At 40.4% G+C, this 16,660-nt stretch overlaps 1 protein-coding gene across 5 annotated transcripts in view; it reads left to right on the plus strand.

The window, feature by feature from the left end:
* CUL3 (cullin 3) overlaps positions 1–16,660 on the plus strand; it is a 48,315-nt gene that overhangs the window by 13,052 nt on the left and 18,603 nt on the right. For all 5 annotated transcript variants that reach the window (XM_081005822.1, XM_081005824.1, XM_081005823.1 and 2 more), the window contains exons 2-4: positions 6,691–6,888; positions 14,393–14,506; positions 15,781–15,941. In XM_081005822.1, the coding sequence (XP_080861948.1) occupies positions 6,691–6,888; positions 14,393–14,506; positions 15,781–15,941 (473 nt within the window). The remainder of the gene's footprint in view (positions 1–6,690; positions 6,889–14,392; positions 14,507–15,780; positions 15,942–16,660) is intronic.

The following is a 16,660-nucleotide window of genomic DNA, read 5'->3' on the forward strand; positions in this document are numbered from 1 at the left end:
ACCTTGCTCTTGCATTTGAAAATTATACTCTCAGTATACAACTCAGGACTTGCTTGTCCTCTAATGTACAGGAATTGTGATGATCTAATTCTGTACATAAAACTCTTTTTGTTACACAGTTTTAGAAATAATTTTGGGTTAGTGAAGTATGAATGCCTCGTCTAAAACATTTTGTTCATTATTCTAAAGCAAAAAATTTTACAAGCCAAAAGAAATTACTTCTTTTGGGAACCTACCAACTGAAGAGGATCTGATCACTTAAATATATGGTAGCTGAACTCGTTGATTTATAATAAAATAATAATTTTGTGTTATATCCATGTGCCTGCTACCCCTCATCTCTCTTCCTCTGGCATGGTCATGCAGAGGTTATAAGAAGCATTTGTTTCTGCTTCAACTAACCATGGTTTGTTATGTCTGAATAGGGAGCTTCAATCCAAGCCAGGATTGTAATCCATGATTTTAAGTCTTTCTGCACAGATTTAACTATGATTTAAATTAGCCACAGTTCATCCCAGTACCGACCTAGACGAACTGAGGTTGGTTAGGTGAAAACAGAAGCAATTGCTTCCAGTCTCCTTTTAGTTGCTACAGGTGAGTTAAGCGGAGAATAATGCATGCACTCATGGCTCACCCAAGCACATGGACTTCTGTTTCAGTGTATCTGAAGAAGTATGCATGCACACGAAAGCTCATACCAGTAACGCTGGTCTCTAAGGTGCTACTGGAAGGAATTTTTTTATTTTGTTTTGACTACAGCAGACCAACACAGCTACCTACCTGTAACCAAGCTCATTATTGTAGTATGAAACTTAGCATTGTGTCAGAACCCAAGCTATTGTGTGCATGGTTTTGACTTTTACAACAAACAGTACACCTTGTTTAGCACATTAAGATTAAAAGTACAGTGGAACCTCGGGTTGTGAATGTGATCCGTGCGGGAGGCACATTCGCAACCCGCAACGTTCGCAACCCGCAGCACCATGTCTGCGCACATGTGGGTCGCAATTCGGTGCTTCTGCGCATGCGCGAAGCACCGAAACCCAGAAGTAACCCATTCCAGTACTTCCAGCTTCAGTGCAGTGCACAACCCGAAATCGCGTAACCTGAAGCGTCTGTAACCCGAGGTACCACTCTATTTACTTTCTTCACTTAGGTAAGATATCTGTCTGTCTGTCTATCTGTAGCATAGTGTTTGTACCTTTCTTGAGCTTGAAGTGGTATTTTCTTTTTTACATATAAGCAGAAATAATAAAATAATATAATAAAAATACCGAAAGTGTAGGCTTAGTTATGATATACAAGTGTTGATGTCAGATTCATCACTAGCTCCACTTGTAAGTGGAGTAAGCCTCTGTATCTTTTTTTCATCCTTCCCAATTCATCCAGCACAGCATTAGTAGCCAGGAAATTTGTAACTGGAAGTCATTTCATACCTGCTGAAATAGTACTTCAGGGCAGTCTTGTTACTTTCTTTGGACTTCAAAACATTTGTTTTGTAAAAGGAATTGTGGTTCCTGGAAAAACAATGTCATGAAAGCTTTTCCTATCTGCATGTTTTAGCAGTGAGTAGCTTATTGCTATGCAATTTTGGTCCCACTTAATACAAGCACCCATCCTCCCTTTCTGCTATATCATATTGTCTGATTCAAAACAGCTGTATACAAATGGGAATTGGTAAGTTAAACATTTGACCGGTCAAAACGGTCTTTGAGTTGACTAGTTAAATATTGACCCAAGCCATTTCCTTGGCATATATTTTCGGATAGACATGTTTGCTGCTGCTGAATTCTGAAGTAGTTTCTATTTGGCTCTGATCATTATACAAAACTAGAATGGAAACGGGTTCAAATTAATTGGTGGAAATGCAACAGGTAATGTGTCCAATATGAGATAGAGCAGGCAATCTTTCGCTAGATGGAATTTCCTTCAAATTGGGGTTGCATCATTCTGCTCTAAAATGCTTTTAAGAGGATGGGCAAAAGTGTAGTATAGAGTTTCTCCCAAATTTTTAAGTTCAAATTCAGTGTACTGTAGGGAATGCCTTTTGATTATAACTTTCCTGTCTGTTAAGGTTAGCCAGTAAAATTCTGTTGGGCCTCATATCCTCCAGAAGTTGAACTGTGGATGGACAGGATAGGGCCTCTTCTGTAGTGTTATTGCAATTCTGGAGCCAATTCCCTACAGAGACCAGCTTCGATCCTTCATTGTGTACTTTGTGAAAATTGTGAAAATAGTTTTATTCTGACACATTTGGAAGCTAGTATGATGTGCTTCTTTAGCTATTCATAGAATCCTAGAACTGTAGAGTTGGAAGGGACTCTGTGGGCCATCTAGTTGAACCCCTGCTATGCAGAAATCTCAGCTAAAGCATCAATAGCAGATGGCCATCCAACCTCTACTTAAACACCTCCAATGAAAGAGAGTCCACCACGTCAATTCCGCTGTCAAACTGCTCTTATCATGAGAAGTTCTTGTTGTTTAGTCAGAATCTCATTTCTTGTAACTGGAGCCATTGGTTCTCGTCCTACCCTCCGGAGCAGGAGAAAACAAGCTTGCTCCATCTTCCATGTGACAGCCTTTTAGAAATTTGATGGCTATTATATCTCTGCTGTTTTGTCAAGATACATTGGTTGCATAAAAGTAGTATTCATTTCACTGTACAATTTTGATTTTGTTCGCTTTTATCTTGACTTCCTTGAATTGGAGATTCTGAACTAATAATTTAAAAAGTGAAGGGACTCAGTAATGTTCAGAAGTGATGCAGTGGCCCAGTTCAGATGATGGTCTTACTGCTTTATAAGGTGAGATACAAACAAGCCTCTTGCTGGTTCAAACAGTCCATTTGCTCCTCCCTTTTCAGCACACCTGAATGCAGTGCAGAAGTTTCTATAGTTTTCTGTTTTGCATAAACTGAGCACCATGGTTTTCAGTTTTAGGACAAGCCAGAATCCTAAAACATGATCAAATTCTATCTTAATGCATTGCCTTTTGATTTTTTGCTTTTTGGGAAGCTACTAAATAGTTCTCAGTTTGCACATAACTGCTCCATTCTTTCACCGGTTTTGCACATGGAAGAGCAGCAAGGATATGAGTAGGTGTATGAATATCTTACATGTTATGGCTTATTAAAGCCAGGGTTTGATTGTGTGTACTGGGTTCATTGGGTCAAGTTAGACTTTTGGCTTCTTCTGAAACTGAAAATGATAGCTTCTTATTTGTATGAAATTACAATTTGTGATTAACTAGGGACTTCTTGGTTCAGTTGCTGCTTGGACAGAAAGCTTGGTTATATATTGGCTTAGTAAGATGAGAGATGGTTCTCCAAGATATCTAGCTAAACTTTAAAAGTTTTTTACTATAACCTTCATTGTGCATGTTTTAAAAAATCTTCCAACTTTGCAGTCCTAACACATAATTGAGGACAGCATTAGTACTGCAAAATGATCAGTGATTTAGAATCATATTGGAGATTGAACTATTATATGCTACTCGATACTATAGTGATGAGACAGCCATTTCAATATGGTTTTGAAGAATAATGTTACTAGATATCATCAATTTGTCCCTTGGCACGGGGACATTCCCAGGGGAACTGAAGGAGGCAGTGGTGCACCCGCTCTTAAAGAAAACATCATTAGATCCTTTCGATCTATCCAATTACCGCCCGGTTTCGAATCTTCCGTTCCTGGGTAAGGTGATTGAGAGAGCGGTTGCTGAACAGCTTGGTGGGTTTCTGGATGAAACATCGGCTCTGGATCCATTCCATCCGGCTTCTGCGCTGGTCATGGGACCGAGACGGCTCTGGTTGCCCTAACAGATGATCTTCGTAGACAGCTGGATCGAGGTGGGTCGGGGCTGCTGATTCTTCTAGATCTGTCAGCAGCTTTCGACATGGTTGATCACGAACTTCTGGACCACCCCCTTGCCGACGTGGGGATCCAGGGCACAGTCCTTCAATGGCTGCGCTCGTTTCTCTCTGGTCGGGGACAGAGGGTGGCGCTTGGGGGGGAATTGTCATCGCGCCACTCCTTGGTGTGTGGAGTACCTCAGGGTGCGATACTCTCCCCGATGCTTTTCAACATCTTTATGCGCCCCCTCGCCCAGCTTGTCCGGAGTTTTGGGCTGGGTTGCCATCAGTACAGTGGCACCTCGCAAGACGAATGCCTCGCAAGACAAAAAACTCGCTAGACGAAAGGGTTTTTGTTTTTTGAGCTGCTTCGCAAGACGATTTTCCCTATGGGCTTGCTTCGCAAGACGGAAACGTCTTGCAAGTTTGTTTCCTTTTTCTTAACACCGTTAATACAGTTGCGACTTGACTTCGAGGAGCAACTCATAGAACGCAGTGTGGTAGCCTTTTTTTGAGGTTTTTAAAGACTTTGGTGATTTTTGAAGCTTTTCCAAAACTTTCCCAACACCGTGCTTCGCAAGACGAAAAAAATCACAAGACGACAAAACTCGCGGAACGAATTAATTTCGTCTTGCGAGGCACCACTGTATGCTGATGACACCCAACTCTATCTGTTGATGGATGGCCATCCTGACTCGGCCCCAGACACACTGACCAGATGTTTGGAAGCTGTGGCTGGATGGTTACGTGGGAGCCGGTTGAAGCTAAATCCTTCGAAGACATAGGTCCTGTGGCTGGGACAGGACGATATGGGATGGGGGGGGCAACTCCCATCTCTTGCGAGGGCGCAATTAGTGCCAGCACCGTCCATTAAGAGTTTGGGTGTAATCTTCGACACCTCCCTTTCCATGGAGGCGCAGATTGCAGCTACAACAAAGGCGGCATTTTTCCATCTCCACCAAGCTAAGCAGTTGGCTCCTTACCTCTCTCGCCCTGACCTAGCCACTGTGATCCATGCGACGGTCACCTCCAGACTGGATTATTGTAACTCGCTCTACGTGGGGCTGCCCTTGAGACTGACCCAGAAACTCCAGCGGGTGCAGAATGCTGCAGCGAGACTCCTTACGGGGTCTTCGCTGTGAGATCACATTCACCCGGTGCTATACCAGCTGCACTGGCTCCCGGTGGAGTACAGGATCAGGTTTAAGGTGCTGGTTTTAACCTTTAAAGCCCTATACGGCCTAGGACCCTCGTACCTACGGGACTGCCTCTCCTGGTATGCCCCACAGAGAAACTTACGGTCTTCAAATAAAAACATCTTGAAGGTCCCAGGCCACAGAGAAGTTAGGCTGGCCTCAACTAGAGCCAGGGCTTTTTCGGCCGTGGCTCCGATCTGGTGGAACACACTGTCACAAGAGACCAGGGCCCTGCGGGACTTGACATTTTCCGCAGGGCCTGCAAGACAGAGCTGTTCCACCAGGCCTTTGGCCAGGGCACAGCCTGACTCCCTCCCTCGGCAATCTTCGCGGAGCTCTGGCCCAATGGTTGCCAGTGGCTTGAATTAATTAATTTTATAATGAATGATTTTAGAGTGTTGTTTGTGCTGTACTTTTGTACTGTTTTATTGTTGTTAGCCGCCCTGAGCCCGGCTTCAGCTGGGGAGGGATATAAATAAAATTTATTATTATTATTATTAGAATTGTGTATTATTTAAATTAATTGGAAATATGCCTAAAACAGCAGTGAAGGATTTCTTTAAAGCATCAAGCTATATCTGAAAGTCATTGTAGGTGGTTATTCTTATTATTAACATATTTATGTATTACTGGAGTATGAATGATGACTATTAACTGAGGTGGCTGAGGATTTTTGCCTTAAACTATGGTTTATCATTAAACAATTGGATTTCATACATAAATAAAAAGCCCTCCTGTTAATTTCACTCACTAAAGCATTTGTAAAAGATTACATTAATGATTTGTCCAGGGTTATGCCTTTATTTGCAAGGTATAACAAGGTTTACTACTAATTTTGCATGTGTAAATTATCTAATATGTCTTGCTTTTCTTTCTTTGTTACCCTACTTTTCAGCCAAGGTTGTTTCCCAGATAAATAGAGTAGTTGATAATGTGAAAGTATAAAAACATTTAGCTTCCCTTTAAGTGTATTTGAGACATTTATATTGCCATACGCATGTTTCAGTAAGCAAAAAACAAATGATTCAGCAATGACTCAGATCAGTAGCTTTTGTTACACATTGGACTAGTAATGCACTAACAGTAAGCTGAACACCTGATAGCACCAGCAGTGCAAGGCTCGCTGGTAATATGCATGATAGTGTGGGTGAGGGAAAATTGCAGTGATACTTAAATATATTTCCCGCGAGATCCTATTGTTTAGTGAAACTGAGATAGTTACTTTTGCATCATAATTACTCAGTGATTGATAGTTTGTAGCTGAATGTGTGAACTGATTCCTCTGGAAAAGGTTGTATTTGAAGTGAGATAAAAGTTCTCTGTCTGTGATAGCTTACTTATGTTTGCAAGACAACAGCAGCCATCAAGTAGTAATAAAACATGTGTGAATCAGTGGTGTGTGTTGCAAAGAATGTCTGATATCTTACAGAGTTTTGTGCAGTGTGAAGATCTGTTAATACAAACTGCTGGAAAATTAGTCATGTATCTGGTATCGGGCTTGACTCACCTGTCAGCTTGGAACAGAGCTTCTGATAATCACATATATTTGGGGTTATGAATGTGCAACAGTTTTGAAAGGGAAATAATTTTGAAACTTCCTAATCAGAGTAGTTTCTGAATTAGTCTTTTTCTTTGCCTTTGCAGATGACTATGGATGAAAAATATGTGAACAGCATTTGGGATCTTCTGAAAAACGCAATTCAAGAGATTCAGCGTAAGAACAACAGTGGTCTCAGCTTTGAGGAACTCTATAGGAATGCATATACTATGGTATTACATAAACATGGCGAGAAACTATACACTGGACTACGAGAAGTGGTTACTGAGCATCTCATAAACAAGGTATCTACGTGCAATCAACACCATATGCAAATTGGAAGCAAATGGCTAAGGTTATAGAAGAAACTCATTTCTACTTAAGGCATATGGCTGTCCTTAGAGAATCGTACACAATGTTCTGGTTACATTAAGATTGTTTTCCGCATGTTAGCAAATGCTAGACAAAAATTATAAAATTTAGCTTCTTGCACAGGGATGTTCTCTTCACACACAGTGAAACTGTTACTAGTAAAAACTATTTATAAAGCACTTTTAATATGTAGAAAGTTTTTACAGTCTTTCTCGTATTTACATTCACAGCTATATTATTCTTAAAGTAAGCCATATTAATTTTACAGGTGAGACTGAGACTAAAAATTATTATTCGCCAGAAAACAGAAGCTTCTAATTTCTTTTCTTGTGCATGTAGGAAGAAGCATGGGAATCAGAACAGAGGCCACTTGTGTTTATAATATCAAATCAGTTTGGTGTTTCATCTGAATGAAATCACGTTTCATTCAAACCCAGAAAAAATGTAGTTTTCCCACAAACCAGGATCAAATCCCGACTGTATAAAATGATGAATGATTGTTTACTGCAAACCAGAAATGAAAGCTTCTAATTTTGTTCCTCACATGGAACAAGGGAGGATGAAATGCTTGAGCCCAAGACTTGCAACACCAAACCTGGTTTGGCATATTGTTTGAATGGAACTATTGCCGTGGCTTCTTGTCATGAAGGTGAGCAGTGTGAGCCGGTGGCTAGGCACTCCCCTTTCACTTCTTATGCATATGCAAATAGTGTAAAGGTTGCCACAACTTTCAACACATTTTTTTTTTGTAATGTCTGAATACAAGAAACAGTGATTCATTCAAAACACAATTAGTGCAACAGCTCAGGCTCTGAAACCTTGTTTAGTGTTTACGTTTGAACTGGATGATTGACTTGCTCAAGACCACATACTTCATCATTCCTGGCTAGCAGGACCAGTGATCAGAGATGATTGGAGTTGTAGTCCAACAAACAGCTGGGGACCCAAGTTTGAGAAACCCTGGTTTAGTGAAACCTTTCATCTTTCACAGATGTTGGTTCACACTTTATGGTTGGTGATGGAATAAAGCAGAGAACTCTTACCCTTGGGGACCCAGGGCACATTTGGAATAAAAAAATTACTTCCACTTCTAAAAGAGCAAAATAGAGACAGAACCACAAAATGCTGTAGGCACCCTCACCCTGCCCCCACCACAAAAAAATCTGTGAGGTTCAAGGCACCTACCATAGCAACTGCCATGCTTGTTCACAGATAGAAAACTTTTTACACTGTTCTGAACAGGTGGCAAAGTCGGTGTCTAATTGTGGCATGTAATTAAATGTGAACGTGTTAAAGGGGACATGTTGAATGTTGGAGGGGCTGAACCAGTGCAACCTGTTTCATGCATTATGGATTTTTTAGGGGATATTTATGAGACCTACTATGGGCGCCATGTAAGGTACCGGCTGTCATACTAGTGTCCATGTTGGTGCCCCTGACATAAAGACTGTGTCACAGAAGTAGCTGTGGTGAAAAAAAAGTGGTTGTCTGCTATTGGGTCTGGAAAGTGTCATCTACTAAAGTTGGTTTTGGTGGTCAATAGCCTAGTGAATTAGAGCTGTCTTTGCCCGTGGTGGTGACTGTGCCACCTATTGATATTGACTCAGCTTTGGGACTGCTGCAACTAGTGTGAATGTAGCATTTTGGGTAATGGGAGTTTCAAGGCCTATTGCTGCAGAGGTATGGTTGGCTCAGCTCCATGTCTGGATCGCATTCTACTGTGACAGTAGTGATAGGAAGCAATCACGAGGCATGGATTGCTGACATAGCTACTTCCTATGTTAACATTGCAGCCATCTGGAAGTGACAGGCACACTTGTGATAGTCTTTTGTCATCAGTCTCGTCTTGTTTGAATCTGTTTCATTTAGTCCAGGGGTCAGCAAACTTTTTCAGCAGGGGGCCGGTCCATTGCCCCTCAGACCTTATGCGGGGCCGGACTATATTTTGAAAAAAAAAAAGGAATGAATTCCTGTGCCCCAGAGATGCATTTTAAATAACCCAGAGATGCATTTTAAATAAAACCACACATTCTACTCATGTAGAGAGATCATCAGGGGATTTGGGCTGGGTGTTCATCAGTACGCGGATGATACCCAGCTCTACCTCTCTTTCAAATCAGAACCAGTGAAGGCAGTGAAGGTCTTGTGTGAGTGCCTGGAGGCGGTTGGAGGTTGGATGGCGGCTAACAGATTGAGGTTGAATCCTGACAAGACAGAAGTACTGTTTTTGGGGGACAGGAGGCGGGCAGGTGTGGAGGATTCCCTGGTCCTGAATGGGGTAACTGTGCCCCTGAAGGACCAGGTGCACAGCCTGGGAGTCATTTTGGACTCACAGCTGTCCATGGAGGCACAAGTCAAATCTGTGTCCAGGGCAGCTGTTTACCAGCTCCATCTGGTACGCAGGCTGAGACCCTATCTGCCTGCGGACTGCCTCGCCAGAGTGGTGCATGCTCTGGTTATCTCCCGCTTGGATTACTGCAATGCGCTCTACGTGGGGCTACCTTTGAAGGTGACCCGGAAACTACAACTAATCCAGAACGCAGCAGCTAGACTGGTGACTGGGAGTGGCCGCAGAGACCACATAACACCGGTCTTGAAAGACCTACATTGGCTCCCAGTACGTTTCCGAGCACAATTCAAAGTGTTGGTGCTGACCTTTAAAGCCCTAAACGGCCTTGGTCCAGTATATCTGAAGGAGCGTCTCCACCCCCATCATTCTACCCGGACACTGAGGTCCAGCACTGAGGGCCTTCTGGCGGTTCCCTCACTGCGAGAAGCCAAGTTACAGGGAACCAGGCAGAGGGCCTTCTCGGTAGTGGCGCCTTCCCTGTGGAACACCCTCCCACCAGATGTCAAAGAGAACAACAACTACCAGGCTTTTAGAAGACATCTGAAGGCAGCCCTGTTTCGGGAAGCTTTTAATGTTTGATGTATTATAGTATTTTAATATTCTTTTGGAAGCCGCCCAGAGTGGCCGGGGAAGCCCAGCCAGATGGGCGGGGTATAAATAATAAATTATTATTATTATTATTATGTAAAAACACGCTGATTCCTGGACGGTCCGCGGGGCGGATTTAGAAGCCAATTGGGCCGGATCCAGCCCCTGGGCCTTAGTTTGCCTACCCATGATTTAGTCTTTCCCGAAAATGACAAAATATATTTGAGAATACAAGGACAGATTTTGCACCTGTATATAAAATGCACTCAACCTCAGATATGAATGGATTATATGTGTTTAGGTTGCTGCCATTGTCAGAAAAAAAGATAGAAGTAGGAACACCAGACAATTCAGAAGCACACTTGGCCATCTTTTAGAAGCATTTTAAAACCTTTATTGTTTAGGCCTAGTTTCAAAGATCATGGCTAAACTGACAGAGGATTGGAGAATTTTTTAAAATATAGTGTTTTCTAGTTCTTAATTTTTGTATTGTTTCATTAATTTAGGAGGGGGAAGGTTGTTGGAAAAAAATACACTTCAGGGTCCTCTATTAGAAAAAAACACTGCTACAGCTTTGGGGAGGCCTTGTGTGTTTTCGTAATGCTGTCTTGGGCACTACAACACAAACCACCTTGATGAAGCCTTATGCATTTAATATTTGCTGCTTATATTGGGACAGGTGTGCTGAGCACAGCATATCCCTTTAGCTCCACTCGTGTATACTTGTAAGTAATTGGTATACACATCACCCATGGAAAATCATAACTACATTGGTATAAAACCTTTAGGAACAATACTTTTAAAATGTTCCAAATGTGCTAACAATATCCTGTAAAGCAAGAGTTCAGTTAAGGGTCAGTTCAGGATAATAGTCTGGGAAGATTAGTAAACTGCTACTTGCTAATCACTGTATACAATTTTAAATGCATGCATTCATGTTTGGAATACAAAGTTGTTACTGTTTGGAGTGGGATTTCTTTTTATTTTTTACTTTGGCGCATATGGGAAGTATTCCTTTCAATTTGTTCTAATTTGTTTGCTGGATCTTCACTCAGACACTGGTACTTTAAACAAAAATTATATAACCTAGTAAGACAGTGAGCAATTATTGTTAAAAATCTATTCATGATTGTACTTGCTGGTTGTCATTATCTGCAAGCAGTGAACACAAAACTTAAATGAGCAAATGAAAGCATGCAATTTTTGCATGAAGTATGAAATACTAAAACACATATTGTGATTCTTCAGCAGCCCAATTCTATGTAGATAGAAGATCTTCTAACACGACTAGCATCTAGTATATGCTAAAAATAGGAGTCATTTTTCTATTTTGTATAATTTGCTGTATAATCTATAGCTGTCTTAGGCACTTGACTTTCATGAAGCTTCTTTGCCTTGGAAAGAGGAGCTGCATAGGTGATAAATGTGAAGTAATTTTAGTGAGCAGATAACCCCTACATACTCCATACCTATTCTTCCTCAAAAAAACAGGTTGCAACCAGTGTTAGAAACTCAGCTATATAAGCTAGAGGCCAAAGGTTACAGATGGCAAAATAAAATGTCGAGTTGCCATTTTGGGGCAAGACAGCTCTAAAATCTTTTTTTTTTCTTCAAATGATTTACTGACTGTGATTGATTATCAATTAAACATCTGGGTAGTTCAGATGATAATCTTGAGCTAGATTAAAAACTTTGAGAATTTAAGGAAGAAAAGCCACTTTATCCAGGGATCGTCCACATATATATTGGCCTATTCCTACTGCTTTTTCTTAATGGTGACACAGACCATTCATAACATAAAAATATTCTTCACAACAGTGAGCAGGGCAGTAGGGTGGGGTAAGTGAAGACAAGCTACAACAGTTAGCTATAACATTGCTCCCTGCTCCTGCTCAGGCTGCACAGAAAAAGCATTTTGGTTCCTGAAATCCATTGTGATTGTGCAGATAAAATATAACTGATAGAATTCTACAGGATGTGATATTAGTGTGTGAAAATAATCAAGATCCAATGATCCCCAGATAGTAATGTCAGGTGCCATCCTGGCACCCAGGGATCTTCACTTGGTTGCAAGTGGCTGACAATCAGGTGCAAAACGCGCCAGGTAACAGGTTAATTTCGAACACTGGTTGCAATATATGTACAGGGAGTGCTACAGATCAAATGCACTGTCAGTAACAACTACATCAAGTCTCTATTTGCTATATAGGAGAACCTAGACTTTACAGATGAAAAGGGATTAAACATAAAGCATCTTCCCTATGACTGACTGACAAACTTCATCTTTTTCCCCCCAAAGAGTGCTTTTGTGACTTGGGAGAAGAAAGACCTCTTAGCTGGTCCTTCTGAGTAGTACTACAAGATATCCAGAACTGTTTGTTCAAGTGAATGTTACAAGAAAAACTTGAACACCTCCTTCTCAAGGACCCAGTGTTCATCACAGAGACTATGGCTGTTTGTATAGCAGGAAACAGAGCCAAGACTTCCTCTGGGATATTGCTATGTGACTTCACTAAATAATAAACCTTTTTGTGGAAAAGCAATGTCAAATGCTGCTATTCTTAAAACACATGTAAATAGTCCTGAAATCTAGATGTTTATTTTGGTGTGTCTGCTATCACCTGAGAAGTTAAAAGGCTACAGGAGCCAATTTTATCCCCCATTCCCAATATGCTTGTATATTGTATAAACATTGAACTCAACAGCTGGCTGAAATGTAGAGACTAAGAATTTTAGTTGTGAACTAGCAAATGCTACTTTTTTTAGGATAAGAATATACAGCCTCTGACTGTTACTTGCAGCTGCTGCTAAATGACAGTCTCCTCCCCCAATTTATCCTTGAAAGTGCAGGACTTTCCACGGACTACTGTAGGAATCAAAACAGTTACATGCTTGTATCACAAAAAGTAAGCTGCAAAGGGGATTTAAAGAACAGCAAACAACTTTTTAATATTTTGGGATGAATACCTGTTAGCCTCAGATGGGATCTTTCTATCCAAAAAGGACCATTCTTCAACCTTGTAAATCAAGGCACAAAAGTTACTAGCCTGCAAAGTGCTTTTGCTAGTGTGTTGGTGGCTGGCTGAGGAGGGATCGAGAGCTTGGTCCCACCTCCAGCAGCCTACTACATTTCTATCATCATTATCATTTTATTTGTAAGGCTTCCATACTTGTCTTTCATTTCTGGGACATTGTGCAACATTAAGATGAATGAAAGTGTCTTTAATAGTATATTGCCTTGCTGTCTCTCCTTCACCCCTAGCTATAATGCTTTTATAAGGACACCTCATCCTCTTACTCATTCAAAGAAATCCCCCCTCCAATAAAACCCCTAAACATTTTAATTGGTTCACGGAAAGTGTTTAATTTGAGTTAGGGCTCAGTGAATGCTGAGAAATATGGCCCAAAAACAACAACTGTATTTTAGTGATTAGGAAAAAGAGTGGTAGTGGTAGATCAGAGCCATCAGAAATTGTGAGGCATTACAGAGGAAGACACTACATTATTTCCTCCCATTACAGTTTTATGATAAAATTAAAGAGTTATATTTTAAACAACATTGAATACTAACAATTCCAGACAGAGGTTGGGTGCCAGTATGTGGGAATGTAGGAAGCTGCCTCATACCTTCTCAGACCATCTAGCTCAGTATTGTTTACTGTGACTGGCCATAGTTCTCTAGTATTCCAGACCTACATCTTTCCCAGCCCTACCTGGAAATGGCAGTGATTAAACCTGGGATCTTTTGCATGCAAAGCATTCGCTCTACTACTCACCTGCTGAGTTAAAAATGAACAGAGGCAGGCTTCGTCAAATGCATCCAGAAGACAAAGTCAGCAATTGCCACAGAAAGAGGAGGGAGAAATCCAGAAGAGGCAGGCATCAAAAAATAAACAAGCAGGCTCCAAGAACCAACCAAGAAGGTTTCTACTCAAATCCATTTTCCATATGCCATTGTAGGAAAGAGCTGATGGCATGGTCAGTCAGCTCTTGATAAGTAAGCATGATTACTCTTCCTTTCGCATTTTGCACACATTACAAGACAAGTCCCAGTAGCACAGCAATGCACATGACTGACTAGGGCTGTTTCCTGTCCTTCCAGTAAGAAAGAAGTGTAAATGTTTGTGAGTAATATGACTTGCTGTGAGGATCACAAAATTAATTTGGTTATGCTTCTAGGAGCTTCAGGGCTAAATGTATCATTTATCGTATATGGTAAAGCTGTCTACACTGCTAACAAAACATGATAAATTAACAAGTTTCATCTATATATTTCATTTATATACTCACGAGTCAGCCTATCTGCAGACAATACTTGCCTGTTTTTTAAATGCAAAGAGCTTCCTAATAGTGGTGCGATTTGAACTGGTAGTGTGGTTATTTGGCACGTCTTTTTGCTCATTCTTGTGACAGTAGCATAGCAGTATATGTTGTAGCTTTCAATAACTTGTATTAAATAAGTTACCTTGGTTATTTTGAAACATTCTGTTTCGTTGCAGGTGCGAGAAGATGTGCTAAATTCATTAAATAACAACTTCCTCCAAACATTAAACCAAGCATGGAATGATCATCAAACAGCAATGGTGATGATTAGAGACATTCTAATGTATATGGTAGGTAATGTCTTATTTTTCTCTCTCTCTGGAGCTGGAAGTATTTAGTCGTAAGAACAAACTTGTAGATCTTCATACTGATGGAAGAATTGGACATGATAGGTTGAAATCTTTAACTGATATGAATGTGGTGCATACACACACTGGACTCCACTTTTCCTCCTCAGTAGTTTCATTGTGAATGGCGCTTTTGGGAAGCTGAGATTGGAATAGAGGTTAACAAGATGTGCTTACATAATGAAAGAGAAAGGCTCATATATCGGCCTCTATGTGGGGCACCTGCATAATGCATTGTTCTAGGTATGCGGTGGAGTATCTACACCCATGCCTCCATGTGAAATCTGTTGCTATCATCTCTCCAGAACTAGGCTAAAGACTGCTAATGAAATGTCAAAAGATCAGGATCGATTTTTGTTGTTGTTGTCATTTATCTAGTGCGCTCTTTCAGATTTCCACTTTATTCAAATACTGTTTTGAACTGAACACAGTTTTAGATGTTTTACCCTTTACATATCATGTCTTACTCTGTATGTGGACCATATTGTCACTGGAAATTTTAATTTTTAAATGGAAAGAGCAGCTACTCTTTACCTTTACAAGGAATCTTGCAAAGCACAATTTAGGATTGGGTTCTTAGATCTGATATTTCCAGTGCCATATGAAAACACTCTTCTACCGAGAGTGTTTGTATTACATTGTATTACATTTTTATGTCTGCTTTCATCTGAAGAGCTCTGAGGGTTTCCAAATAGTCTCTCTTCCAAGTTTTGACTAGGACCATTCCTGTTTAGGATTAGGTACCCTGAGACCATTTTATGATGCTCTCCTCTTCCTTGCAGTCAGTGTTCTCTATTATACATGTGTACATCTTTCATAACTCATGGGATAGATTTCTTTTTTCTTTGTATGTAGTCTGAGCTCTACTGTATTGGTCAGCTTTATCATCTTTCAAATGGCAAAGTTTTGATTGCATCGATTTAGGGGTATGTGTGTGTTACATGGTGATAAACACACACATGATTTGAGAGAATCTAAATGATAGTGTGTTCCAATTTATTTATTTTGCCCTGATAATTGTAAGACAGTTGTTTTCTGCAATATAAACAATAACCACTTATAGTTATTTTGGTATCAGTTTTCAAGACAAAGTGCATTGGAGGTTGTTTTGGGGAGGGGGTGACTGAGGTATGCTCATGTAGCTGTAAGCAGTCTCTGGATAAACTGCATAAGAGTGGTATTGTATAAAAGCCTTATTATTTATATTTTAATTTTAGGACCGTGTATATGTACAACAAAATAATGTGGAAAATGTCTACAACTTGGGATTAATTATCTTTCGAGATCAAGTTGTACGTTACGGGTGTATTAGGGATCATCTACGACAGACATTGTTGGACATGATTGCAAGGGAACGGAAAGGAGAAGTTGTGGACAGGTACAACTGCAAAAAATAGCTTTGATATCATTCTTGCAAGATATTTGTTTTGCTGTTGTGCTTTTGCTGCTGTTGTGCTTTTGTTTGCGTTTTTTAATTTCATTTTTAAATATTAATAGTGGGATATATTTTATGAGGCCATCAATAAAAATTCCCTGGGTGGCTAATACTGTTAGTACACTATATTATCAAAATCAAGATGATAACTGAAACATTTTTTTAAAAATACATGCCATCAATATATTCAGTATCCATTTCTTACTTTCTCTGCCACTACAGTAGCTATTTGCCTCCCCCATCCCCCAAATTCCTTACCATTTTAAAAAACAATTTGAAACTTGATTTTATTTTGGCTGCAGGTTGCCCATTGGCATTTTATGAATATATGGCTGTATATACCAGTTGTTCAACATTCTCCTCTTTTGGAGTGTTTAGGGAGCTTCATTCTCAACACATCTTTGCTTGTAAACAAATTGTTCTTCTGACACAGTTACGGAGTGTTACAATGTTGGAGCTCTAGTAGCTATTAACACTTTGTTAGTAATTTAAAATGTGTACACAGTATTTCAACTTGGTCAACTCCACATTGCTACACAACCCTAAAGGCTGTATTCAAAGTAGTGCAGTGTGACCCATTCTGTTGGCACAAGTATATCTGCTTGCACAATGGAACTTCCCTTCTGTGTACTCCCAAATCTATTCCAGGGGTTCCCTCAACA

The sequence above is a fragment of the Podarcis pityusensis genome (assembly GCF_964106645.2).
Source record: "Podarcis pityusensis genome assembly, chromosome: 5".
Lineage (NCBI taxonomy): Eukaryota > Metazoa > Chordata > Lepidosauria > Squamata > Lacertidae > Podarcis > Podarcis pityusensis.